The sequence below is a fragment of the Pithys albifrons genome, chromosome 3 (assembly GCF_047495875.1).
Source record: "Pithys albifrons albifrons isolate INPA30051 chromosome 3, PitAlb_v1, whole genome shotgun sequence".
In the NCBI taxonomy this organism is placed as follows: Eukaryota; Metazoa; Chordata; class Aves; order Passeriformes; family Thamnophilidae; genus Pithys; species Pithys albifrons.
This window is the reverse complement of record NC_092460.1, coordinates 86,781,428-86,794,690: the sequence shown is the minus strand read 5'-3', so window position 1 is coordinate 86,794,690 and position 13,263 is coordinate 86,781,428. Positions and strand designations below refer to the sequence as shown.

Sequence of the window (13,263 nt, the reverse complement as noted above, 5' to 3'; positions counted from 1 at the left end):
ACTGTCTTAAAATTCAAATGTCACTGAAGCTTCAGTTCTGGCATAGAGAGAGTAAGCTACTGCTCTTCAGATATCACTGTTCCCTAGATCTCTCAGCCCCTGGGGGGCTACCAGAGGGGCTCAGGTAGATTTGGCAGAGCTTTACTTAAGACTTGTGAGGATGATTGTAATAGGTCACATCAGGGGGGTGTTTTGCCCAGTATTCTGTATCTGACACAACATAGGGTGGCTTCCTAGAGAATGTTAAGAACAGACTAAGCAAATATGATGCCTCCCTGAATATTGTTTTTAAGTTTGAATTGCCTGAGCAGGATGTGCTTTTTGTGCATTTTGGAAGTTTTCACTGAATCTCTTTTAAATGCTTGTTCAGTCTCCTGGTTTGAATACAGATGCGTTTTTGTAACAGCATCATTGAGCAACATGCTCTACAGAGCTACTAATTTTTTTCTTTGAACAAATATGCTGTCATTTACCTTGAATTTGGCTCCTGGTAGTGTCATTTATGCTTTCTAGTTCTTGCTTCAGAAGAACTAGGTTTTGAAATGCTGGTTTCAATGAATTCAGTCCACTTTGTAACCCCCTGAGAAGCTCAGTGATGCAGGGTTTTGATTTTCATAGCATACACTGAAAATAGGTTTGTAGAATTGCAGGTGCAATAATCTGAGATCCCAAATCCATGCATTTCTACACTGATCAGAGAACATGTATGCCTGTCTACCTAGAACAGCTTCCAAGTATCTGGAGAGTTTTAGAGTTGTCCTGGATCCTGCTCAGAAGACGCAAGAAGAGTTACCCAGTAAATTTAATAAATTTTTGAAGCACTCCTCATTCCCATGCATTAACAGATACTGCCTTTCCAGCATGAATCTGAGTTATTACCTCTTTGTGCTGTATCCTGTGATAGCTTCTGTAACAATAGCTGCTGAAGATGAATTCTTCACCTATGAAAGTATAAATATAACCTTACAAAAACAGATGTACTTGCTGGTTTGAGAGCTGGAAGGATAAGGACTTTATCATGATCTGTTGGTTCTGAAGATGACAATAAAGACAAAAATTATGTATTGTCACCATGAAAAAGTGCAAAATAGCTACAAGACATGATGTATTTTATGGTGCAAATGACCTTAGAGAGTTACCTAAATAACAGTTGTTGGGTTTGTTGTCCTAAAATGTATTTTTTATTTTTCCTTTTTTCCCCCTTTTTTTAGCTATGGAAGAACTGGATGGGGATGTAGTGAGGATTTCTTCAAGAGGAAAGTTTGCAGAAAGAGACATTGTGCAGGTAGGAGAAAAAATATAAATAAATAGATAGATTTTACTGTTCCTGTTTGTCTTGAATTCTTATTTCTATCTATATTCCTGCCTCTCATTTTACCTTAGCACAGGCACACTTTGTGTTGAGGTATTCATAACAAGCTCAGAAACTGTCTGTGATACCTCTAAGCCTTTGTAAAACACATAGTAGTGGATCTGCATTCGTTAGGAAATGACCCCTAACTGGCAGGACATTGTTACAGAGTTTCAAGTGTTACATAGCCTTGGAGAAGAGTTAGTTACTGAAAACTTGGAGAAACATGATGTCTGTAAAAAGAATGGTCTAAAACTAAATCTTTTATGAAGGGTATATTGTCTTGGAAGTGGCTGAATACATTTATAAAATAAAATACTTCAGCTGGAGGGGACCTACAACAGACATCTGGTACAACTGCCTGGCCACTGCAAGGCTGACCAAAAGTTAAAGCATGTTATTAAGGGCTTTGCCAAATGCCTCTTTAAACACTGACAGGCATCCTGAGATTAAAAACTCACCTTAGATCTGCCCTTTCTTCTTCTTCTTTTATTTGTCAAACTTCACAGTATTCACTTATTTTTCCTCTTACTTATTTTCACTGATTTCTCTTCAAGTCAGGTCGGTTTTTTATATTGTTTAGTAGAATATGCATAGAGAGACAGTAACTGAGCTATGTGAATAGCTTGCATTGCTTGATCATTAAGGTCAGATTAGAGCTGATGAACCTTGGAATATGTGTATTTGTTTTCATTTATATATCTGCAGAAAGTGAAACTCTCCAAAATGTTTTATGTTACAAATACTGATGTGTGAATATTTAAGGACTGACTGATAACTGCTGGTGGATACAATGTTTCAATCCAAGAAAGTGTTCAAAATATGTGTAGGACACCTGGGTTTGTAATTTGTTTTTATGAGAGTACAAAATAAATATACATCAATATATGGAAACTAAAATGATCAGATTTTTTCCCCCAGTCTTAAAGGTTCTCAGTGCAATAAACACTACATTAAAATTTCCTCTCTCTTTTTTTTTTTTTTTGTAAATGAGGATCAGAAGTGAGACTAAGATAACAACAATTACCTTCATACTCTTTATGGATATACATTAAAGAAAGTCATGGGTACCTGAATTCTAATAGTTGAAAACGAGACTTTTTTCATTTTTGCATCATACAGAGATAACAACTGATAGGAAAACAACATACAGAACTCTTAGAAGAGTAGAACATGCTGTCTTCTTTAATCAGTGTTATCAAAAAGGTAATTATAAAAGTAGGGATGATGTAGGATAGCTGAACAGCTGAAAAAAAAATGTTTCTCATTTTTTCAAAACCAGGCAGCAGAAAAGTTGGTGGAATTTAAGAAGGAAAAACCTTTTGAAACAGGACAGTACTGGGCGGGCTTTGAAAAACTGGTAGAGGTTTTTTTATCAAATGAAGTAGTCAGTTCTAGTAAATGTCACAGTATTGAAGCTTGTCTCTTAGATTGAATCATTACTGAGTAAACACAGAAATAGTTTAGACAGCTAATTATGGAACTGCAGATACCTTGCTTCCTGGCTTCAGACCCTAAAATTGGGTTCCTTTTTGCCTGTTCTCCTGCCCTTTGCCTGATATGCTCTTGGACATAACCAAGTGAAGAGATGAAGGATGCTTCTATATGGAATACTGCTCTTGCAGGATTGCTGTCTGCGGCAGCCTGTGCTCGCTGGCTCTGCCTGAGCAGCAAGGTTGGACTAAAAGATCTCTACAAGGGCACTTCTGTCTTCAACAATTCTACAACTGAGTCATCATCTTTAGAGAATCTGTAGATACACTGCTTCCTGGCGACATGCCCTAATCAGTAGCTGTTTACACTTAATTTGGTGACAGGTTTCAGTTCAATTTAACATAGTTCAAATATGAAGTCTTGAAGCCTTTTTTTCTGGCAGCTTGAGATCCTTTTCAGGAAAGAATCATTTCTGACTTGAATTCTAAACAGTTTTTAGTATGAGATTGATGCCTAGATAGGTTCTGTAAGTCCAGGATGAGAAGTGCTTTCCAAAGTTGTTGTAAAAGTTATTTAAGAAGTTCATTATTCCTAAAAAGTCATCTTTGGTTTTGGATGGTTTTAGGGTTGGATGTTTGGGGTTTTTTCTGAGAGGATGTTGAGAGGTTTTCTTCCTTTAATGTATTTACTAGATTTCTTTTGTTTATTTCTGTCTTTTCTGGAAAACTCTCGGAATCTCAGCTATTAAGTCTAGGTTAAACTCTCCATATCCCCTAAATTCTGAAAACTTCCATGGTTTTCAGAAAAATGGAATTTAATCTGTGATTACTGTGCATCCAAGAAAACATAATTTATTGGGCAAAATATTTTAGAGTTCAGTCAGGAGATGATATATCTGTGGGTCTGATTTATCAATCAGTTCTAGTTAACAAGTAAATCTCTATTTTTTCTTGGTTTGTTTATTTTGTGGTTTTTTGGGGAGATGGGGAAGCAGAAAGCACCATAGCATAGCCTGGCATATCAGCACCAGAAGTGGTTTGGGACATTGAATCCCAATTTTGTCACCCAGCTGTTGCCCTGAGATAGGCTCCAAAATCTGAGCAAGAAGCAGAATTTCAAATCAGCCTTTCCTTTGGCATAACCTATTAGCAAACTTTAACCCACTGCTTTGCTGATGTGTGCTGTCTGTTGTGAATAAAAATCAAGGAGTCTGGATTGTTTCCTTTTTTGGTGCCAGTAGCACAAACATCAAGTACTATGAAATCCAAGCCAGAGCTGGGTATGTAACTGGTTTAGGTGTTGCAGGTCTGGGTATCACATAAAAAGTTCCTGTTTGAATCCAGTTCTCTTTGCTTAGATTCTTTATTAATCTGTTAATATCATATTAGAAGTGTTCAGGTGATTCATAGTTCTACCAGGTATAATGCAAAATGGTCGGAAATACAAAGCCATTGTTTCTGTTCTGTTCTCTTCAGAGGGCAAAAAATGTATTCACAAAGTGCCAGTGCGAAGGCAGTGTGGTAGGAGAGCCCCAGGAGCAGGGAATGTAAGTCAAGAAGAGCTTTCTGAGACAAAATTACCTTCTTGTATGAAAAGGGTTCAGATATAAACCAAATATATCAATGAAACCTGTCACTGGCAATCTGAACTAGCCATGGCTTATGTGAAGAGGTTCACACAAAGTCAAAACATGACCCTGTTTCTATTAGAAGACAGATTTTAAAAAATTGAGATACAATGTATATATTTATATATATAAAATATATAATATAAACCACAACATAGACACACATAAAATATGTAAGGTAGCATATTCATGTGCTCTAACTCCCTAGATGAACTTCCTTATTTTTATATTTTAAGATGTATTCTGTGTTTGCATAACCTGAGTGAGCATCTCTTTTGTTTTGTAGTTTGTGCCGTTCCGAGATTACATTGACAGAAGTGGAAACCACGTATTAAGCATGGCAAGACTTGCTAAAGATGTTTTAGCTGAAATTCCAGAGCAGTTTCTGTCCTACATGAGAGTCAGAGGAATAAAGCCACTGCCTGCACCACCACCCTATACACCCCCAATTCACGTGTTGCAGACTCAGATATGATGCTCCGAAGCATTTTATCACCAGTCTCTGGATGCAGCAGTAGCTTCTGGTAACTTTTTGAAGCTAGAAAAATTGTCTTCACATACCAAAATTCTCCTATAGTTGCATAAGCAACTGGAAAGCTTTTAAATTCTAGGAGTAAAATGTTGATGTTCTGATTTTTGTTTTGGTTTTGGTTTGGTTTTTTTTACAAAGCACCCTACTTTTTGATGTATTCATTGGAGAGGGAAAGCACAAGTCAGGTTTTCAACTCAGAAGATAGCATCCTCTCTGAATACTGTGTGTATATAAATGTATAGGAATGCTATTTCTCTGTATCAATGTTTACATGTTACTATTTTTAAATTTCAGTACTTTTATAACTATTCTTAAGAATAAAAGTTTGGAATATTGACTCATATGTCTTCTAGCTTGCAATAGTTTGTCACAAGATAACAGGAGAAGCAATATCTCTTTGAATGTTTGTCCCAACAGATACAAATGAAAGCTAAGGACAAATACATCTACATGTTTTCAAGTAACTGAAGTGCTTCAGTCAGTTCTTAGTAATCTGTTCATCTCACAGTTTCAGAATAAACGCCTAAAATGTTAATAACATAATTGCATATGACTTACAACTAACTCCAAACTCGGGGAGGGGGTGGGGGGTGTGTATGTGTATTTTTTTCAGATTCTCCAATTTCTAAGTTTATCCAAGTTAGAAATTTTTAAGTTAGCTACTGAAACAAATTAGAATAGTAACTTGCTATAATTAATTAAAGAAAATTACCTCAATTCAGAACTATGAGAGTATTATAGTTGACTCACTGAGCTCATTAAATCATATCATGCATCCCTTAAAGCACTGGAAATTTTGCATCAGAAATATCTTCTGAAGTGATTACAGCAGTTGTTTTATAATGGGTCATTTTAAACTTGAAAAATTTAAAACCTTCACTTTTTGTCTAGATTGCCTGTTCAAAGGGATGCTGACTCTTAGTACTTGAGTTTAATATTGTCATTTAATCAAATTTCTAGTCATGGTGCATGAATGATAATGTTAATTAACTGGTTTAAAAATTGCACAACCATGTTGCTTTGTGTACGGAACTACCCAAAAAATTTTATTAGATGCCTGTTCGTATATAATTACAAAATGATTTTGCATGTATATTTTATACAAAATACAGTTTTGTGAGTTTGTGTCAGATACATTTTATTTAGAACTAATGGCCTTAAATTTCACAAAACTCCTGAAATGATTTTGAATTGCCTTCAAATACTGTTAAAATGGAACATTTTACTTTTTTTGTGTCACAGTTGTAACTGTCTTGTATATGTAACTTTTCTTCTTTGCATATAACCTGTTTACTACTTCTGTTTCTTACTACTGAATGTTGTAATGTACAGTATAAAACTAAGGTGCATTTTTTAAGCATGAGAAGTTTTTTTGCCAGAAAGCATATCTTCAATATTAATGGTATATAACTATGTAAATGCGGAATATTCCATTTTTAAATATATTTGACTTCCTTTAACTATTTCATGTGGGAAATTGTTTTCCAAATAATTATTCTGTTAGTAAAAAAAAATAATTTTTTTTTGTAAAAAAGAAATCATGCTTTATTTTTATTTCAAAACAGTTTTTGCATAAATATGGACTTTAATTTTCTCACCAAAATACGTATTTCTTAGTGGATTGATGTCGCATGAATGAAATTTGATACTTTGCAACTACAAATTTTGATGAAAGTGCATTATAAAGAGTAAGTTTAAATCTACTGAATGGTGGTGTTCTCCTTCCATCTGCATTTTTTTTGCACTTACAATGTCAGCACTTTAGAAATAACTGAAGCAATATTATGTTTCTGTTGTTTTATTTGATTAGACAAATGTTTATGCTGGTGCTTGTTTTGGTCCCCAGTGGCCCTCATATTTCATAGGTTTTCACTCAAAGGCCAAAATACAAACTTCTTTTATTCAGTCTAGAGTAATTTATTAATTCTCATATAGCAAACACCTTTTATTAGTCCAAAGATGAGTCTCAAAACTAATTTAACAACTCAGGGAGGATATAATTCAAGAGTGACAGTTTTAGATTTGATTCAGACTATTGCTAACCTAGAAGAAGAAAGTGGTTTGATCTTGGTTACAAAATAGAATTATTTAAATTCTAGGCAGAGATGGAAAGCTATAAAATAGAATTTACATGAAATTCGAATCGGTTCACTTCTCTACACAAAAAGGTTTGTTGGGTAGTTCCCCCAGGAAGGTGTGAGAAGGAGAGGAACAGGATTCAGGAAAGATGTGTATCTCTGCAGAAATGTAAGAGCACAGATATGTGTGAAAAAGGATAGAAAACTACAAAAAAATTTGACTGCTAAAGCCTAGTAAAACCTCTGCTAGAAAGGCAAGGAAAGTTAAATCAATTATTTAACAAAAGGATGTGCATTTAGTAAACTAGGGAAAACTGAAATATCACAGAAGAGGGATAATCGTTGAATTAAATAGTAAATTAAAAATAAATAAATCTAGACTTGGGTTTACATCTACCAATAAAAATTTGTTACTAATAAACAGTTTTGAAACAATTTTCTTGAAAGGCAATACAACGATATTCAGGGTTAAAAAGGGAAACAGCAACTTTAACACAACATTTTAAAAGCAAGTGTACCAAGTCCAATTTTTGAGACTAAATATCCTGTGGGTCAACTGGAAAAACTCACAGGGGACTGTTGGGGCACTAACAATTGTTGGAACAATTTGGGCAAATGATCAGGGAAGGTTTCTGTGGGCTTGGTCTCCATGCCAGAGATCATCTCTAACTTTCTGATGGCCACTGTGAACTACCCGAGCAAGCGTCACTGCATGCAATTGGGATGAACCCTACTGGATGAGTGTGTGGGGGGAAGCAGGTTGATGCTATTGCAGCAGAAATATTTTTTGCAAAGATAGACCATGTCCATTCCCTTTGTTAGGCTGCTGTTTCCTACTGCTCACGTTTTTTCTGTGAAATGTACTCTTTCTTTCAAACCGACTTATGGCACTGCTTCATGTTTTCTCCAGCACTCCATGGTGGATTATTGCTTCTTTGCCATTGAGTTGGTTGGGTATGATTTCAGGTTTCATTTCCAGCCAGTATTCTGCATTAGTATGAGGATGTGACTGGTATTTTCAAGCTGGCCATGTAACCAAAGGGTGTACAGTACTACATTTTGGAGCACATGCCTACAGCCAAACATTTGACAATAATTAATTTCATCATTATAATTTTTATTTCATGGTTTTATTTTGTAAACCATGAAAGGCACTGAAATGACTGTGTGTTCTTGTAGATATCCCATCCTGCAGAAGGTGTGCAACTGCTGTGAGACACCTGCCCTGCAGTCATGCAGTGTGATTCCTAGTGCAGTATGTGCCATGGGAGATGGGGCAACCTTCCCAAGCCATGGCGAGCTGTGGCTGTGCACTGAGCAATTCCATCACTTCTGCATTGCTCTGTTCCCCAGGGAGCAAAAATCCTGCCCAGCCTCGAGAGGAACGTGATTGTCATCGTAACTGGGTAGCCTGTGTGTCCCGTGCCTCAGACTCTGTAGTTTACTTTGCTTCAGGCTGATCGTAAAATCAAAGCAATTGACTGGATGGGCAAAGTGATTAGTGCTGAACTGCAGTGTCTTCAACTGAGTGGGCCATCAGGGTGCAATCACCAGCCAAAGGGAGTGCAGGGGGAATCGAACTGGCTAGTTCCCATAAGCACAGGGCTACTCCAGACTGGTGAACTTCACTGTGGAGAAGGTTAAATACTGAGAGTCCCTGATGGTACAGGAGCAACCATGCAGCTCTGGCTGATGGCATTCTGCGAGCAGGAGGGAATGGAAAATATCAATAGGTAATCAAACCTGGAGAAAAGGAGGGGAGCCCAGGAGGAGTTTCTCAAGGCTGTTTCTGGCAAATATTGTCATTAATGTAATCAAGAAAGGTGTTAGAGGCTACATTTATAAAGTCAACATAAGTGTTGCAGACTGGGGGGCCTGAATAAATTTAAAAATGGTTTTGATTAAACGGAGGGGAGGACAGTAATCTGTAGGATGAGTTGCTGAGAAAAAAAATGGTGGAAAATACTATATTGCGGAGGGAAATAAATAAGAACAAATGAAATGAGAATGTAAAATACCTGGATAAGCAGCAGTTTGGGGCTTAATAATCCGCAGATTACAGCTGGGCTGCAAGCAGAATATGAATCAAATTTTGATGCTGCTGCACAAAAAGCAAAGCACCCTGGAAGATGCTAAATAGGGGAGGGAGATCATCACTGCTCCAGGGTAAGCCACGCTGAAGCCCAAGCTGTGTCTGGGTCACAGGGCCAGGCTTTAGCACACAGACAATTTTGAAAAAGTCGAGGAGACAAAAAAAGCGGGTTTTAACCTACGAAGAAAAAGTTAAAGCACTTGGGTGTGCTTTGTATGCAGATTACAAAAGGGAGCGTGATAACTGTGCCTGTGCAAGGAGTGCTGTAATGAGCTATTCTCAAAGGTTGGAGATGACAGGTGATGTTATCATCTTTGGCAGCAAGAACGGCTTATATGAGTGGATAGGCAAACCTCCCAAACTAACTGGAGGCCCCATTTAATGCACCTCAGGGAAATTACATCATCTTTGTCTTAAAAATTGTTCAGAACAGTCTGGACAGTTGCTGGGGATGGCTTAATTGTGCACCCTGCCTGTGAGCAGGGAAATAATAGATTAAATAGTTAAATATCCTCCTGAAACCCTGTTTGTGAGTCCTGCAAATGTAGGTGGCCTAATTAGGACAGAAGCAAAGATAGTACATTGGGAGAGAAGGACTGGATTGGGTGGATGGGTAGGAAGGCACCAAGAGGGCTGAAGAGGACGCTGGTGAGATCTTGTCTGAAATACGTGTTTGCTTCCAGTCACCTATTTCCAAAGCAATAAACTTAATGGGCTGGTGAAAAGAGAGACTCTTTAGGAGACTTCCATTCAGTGGGTAGGTGAGATGACCAGCTCCTTGTGTGTGTGTGACCAAAGGCTATGAGGAGGGAAAACTCATGGTCATACCAGGATGGTGAAGGTCAGGTGAAAATCAAGACATCCCAATGGAGTTGGTATAAGAGGACAGCAAAATGGGAGTCCCTGTCTGCATACCTGAGGTTTCTAAACATAGCTTCAATAAGGTGATGGAACAGCAGTAAAGCTGTCCCCTTGACAACTAACTACAGTCAGTTCTACAATCATGACACCTTGGCTTGGTGTACTTGGTCATCTATCGTTACCAACTAAAACCCCACAAAACCCAGAAATATTCCCTTCAATTTCTTTTAGAGGGAAGAACACAGAACATGCCCTTAGGTCCCCAGGATTCATAGCATTAGGCTATACTGAAACACGAAGTTTCTTCAGGAACAAGAACTAGTATTTGCCTCGTATCTCTGATTCACTCACTCAGACAATTAAGTCTCTGGATAAAAGAATTGAGGAAGCATTTAAGGGGTGCTGGAATAAAACTATAATTGGATTAACATTATCAGATGTCCTTAAATCTGTGCTTTTCATGTTCATCATGTTAATATTCAGAGATAAATGCCTCCTTGATGTGGAAAGGAAAATCACTTTACAATGCAAGCTGTCAGTAATGCTCTCTCCCACTGACCTTATGTTGAGCTCATGGTTTGCTCCTCCATTTGGAGTTGCAGACATTCTTGTTGCAACCCTGACAAGTATTTGAATAAAGAAACCCCACTGGTTTTAAAAATGAGTCATCTTCATTTTCTCCTATCTAGACCTCATCAAAACTTGTCACCTTTCTATAACTCAGACCTATATAAATCTCAGCAAATGCCACTCTGGTAGCTCTACAAAAAGCTTAGAATAAAACTCCTTTTTAGCATTTCACTCTTGTGATTCAATCAGTAGAGCTCACACTATGGAGGAATCACATCTGCTAATGAAATTAGCTATTTATCTGTTGCTAAATGCCCTCCAGCATAGGAAGAGGCTCATAAAGCCCAAACCCACAGGTCAATTGCAGACACACTGCAGTTGCATTTGAAGTAGCTCTTCTTAGCTTGCTAAGCCTCTTAGAGGAATACAAACAGGAGGAAGGCAATGCCACTGTGAGTGCAGAAAACCATCGAATCACAGCATTTCATTACTGGAGAGATGCTGGCAGCTGCACGGCAACACACTGCCCTGGAAGAATTAGCAAGAAAAGAAACGCATTTTTTAGCACACGCCCACGGTATTAGTGTGGGATTTTTTTCCTGGCATTGGTAGGTATTTCACAGTACAGGGGGATTATAAATGCTTGTTCATGTGTGCGTTGTGTTATTATCAATAGATCTGTCTATTACCTGTCACTGTAAGAAAGTACCGGACTTCCAAAAACTTTTGCACAATGGCAAAACCAACTGAAATGTTGCTTTATTTAAAACCTGGTAGACTGAAATAGGAAAAAGAGGATATTTAAAGAATTGCTGTACTTCGTGGGCAGGCGCTCCCCTCCTCTCCCTGCTTTTACTACCTTCTCTTCCATCCCCAAGCTGTACTGCATGGATGAGCTCCTTCCCATCAGTTCTATGTGAGCGTTTACACTCACCCCAGGCCAGGTGGGGAGACCCTCGCTGCAGCCCCTCACACCAGCTGTCTGGGGCTGATAAAAAGGCACCACATGAAATGAATGTTGAGCTCTTGGTGCTGCAGAAGTGCCGCATCACAGGGCACAGGGCAGGAGTCACTCTTCCGTGCTTGCCCGTGATCTCCCCGCAGAGATGGCAGCATTTGCAGAGCCAGATGCTGCCCAGGCAGGGGTAGATCATGAGGTGTCAAATGAGCTCGGACACCAGCCAACACAAAGCTGCATCCAGCAGAGCTGCCAAGTCATGTCCCAGAGGCTGGATGGCAACTGAAGAACACCATTTCCCTCCCAGTATGTGGATCTCAGTCCCCCTGTGCTGGTGGGACTGCAGCTGGTGCCCTCGGCAAGACACACAGCCCGGACTCTGCTTTGGGAGGGGCAGGACAGTGCTCAGGTCTGAACATACTCACAGGATCATCACAGCAATCAAGGTACAATCATTTAGGATCTTTATTTCTGTTAGTTTTCATATGGAAAATTCACTATAAGGCCTTCCTGGAGCAGCTGGAGCAGTGATTCGAAGAAAACTTTGGGAAGCAAGCGGGAAATAGCCACCTGTGACCAGGGTGTACACCCTGGTGCTAAGCTCTGCATTTGGGGCTTGCTTTTGTATTGTGGGTGGAAGCTAAGTGAGGGACTAGTTGTGATTACTGGAGAATGTGATAGACGAGGTTTGTAAAGGGACTAAAAGGCAACGGAAAGTTTATTTCTCCAGGAGTGCAGGGGGATGATGGCTGGAAGCCCAGCGCTTGGCTGTGGCTGGAGGTGGGTGTCTCTGCTGTGTCCCTGCCCCAGGCTGGCAGGTGCAGGCAGGGAGGGATGCTGGGGAGCCATAAGCCCACCCACCTCCCCGAGATGGGCAGCCCTGTTTTCAAGTCCAGTTTTACAACAAAGAATCATAGCGGCAGGCATAGTTTGTGTAAGACTGTGAGTGTAATTCATACTTTTTTGAAATAAATTGATTAGTAACTTCTGTGGACATAGGAAAGGGTCCCAGCACAAGGCGTTCTCTTTCAATCCGCCACCATGGTACCATGCAAACCCCTGTGATTTCACTGTGCTGAAGACACCAGCACTGAGGCCCTGGGGCACCATTTGCCCCAGCACTAGGGACAGCCATGGGAAGGACAGGGCATGAGCCCAGCTCTCCTCTGTGGGTGTGCTGGGCTTTGGGCAGTGCAAGAGGGATGGAGGGATGAAAGGAGATCACTGCCAAGAGCCTTGCAGGCAGCTTAAATGTGTCTAGCACCTGAGAGATGGTGGAGAGGTGGCAGGATGATATGAGAGAGGCATATGAATGGTAATTTAAAAAGCTGCTGAAGAAAATACCATGAAAAAAAGATTTGTGATACTTTTGTATCGTCAGAGCTGATTCTCCCTTTGCAATTATGTTGGCAGAGCTGACAGCCCAGGCAAGATCATCACAGCCACCCACCACAGAGCTACTGGGGCTGTGGCTGTCCCTGCTTTAGACTGGGTCTCTGCCTACAGTCTTTCCCCCTGGACAGCTCCCAGCATGAGATGTCCTCCTTGATGGACACACTTGTTCTTTGATTCATGCACACAGATAGATCTAAGCAGCCTGGCTCCAGCTGCATTTCACAGCTGGCTAATGTTTCTAGATCACTCTACAAAATGACAAGCTGGATATTTAGGAGTTGGGTGAGGCTGGCAGGGTTTGATGCTGTGGGCCCCACCCACCTCCTCCCACAGGAAGGACATAGGGTTACTACTCAGTCCTGCAC

The 13,263-nt window shown here is 39.6% G+C and overlaps 1 protein-coding gene across 1 annotated transcript in view; it reads left to right on the top strand.

Annotated features, from left to right (window-relative positions):
* CPNE8 (copine 8) overlaps nucleotides 1-6,647 on the top strand; it is an 81,810-nt gene extending 75,163 nt beyond the window's left edge. Inside the window, exons 19-20 of the mRNA XM_071552595.1 lie at nucleotides 1,212-1,285; nucleotides 4,699-6,647. Coding sequence (XP_071408696.1) covers nucleotides 1,212-1,285; nucleotides 4,699-4,887 — 263 coding nt within the window. The 3' untranslated portion in view covers nucleotides 4,888-6,647. The remainder of the gene's footprint in view (nucleotides 1-1,211; nucleotides 1,286-4,698) is intronic.
* The last annotated feature ends 6,616 nt before the right edge of the window (nucleotides 6,648-13,263 follow it).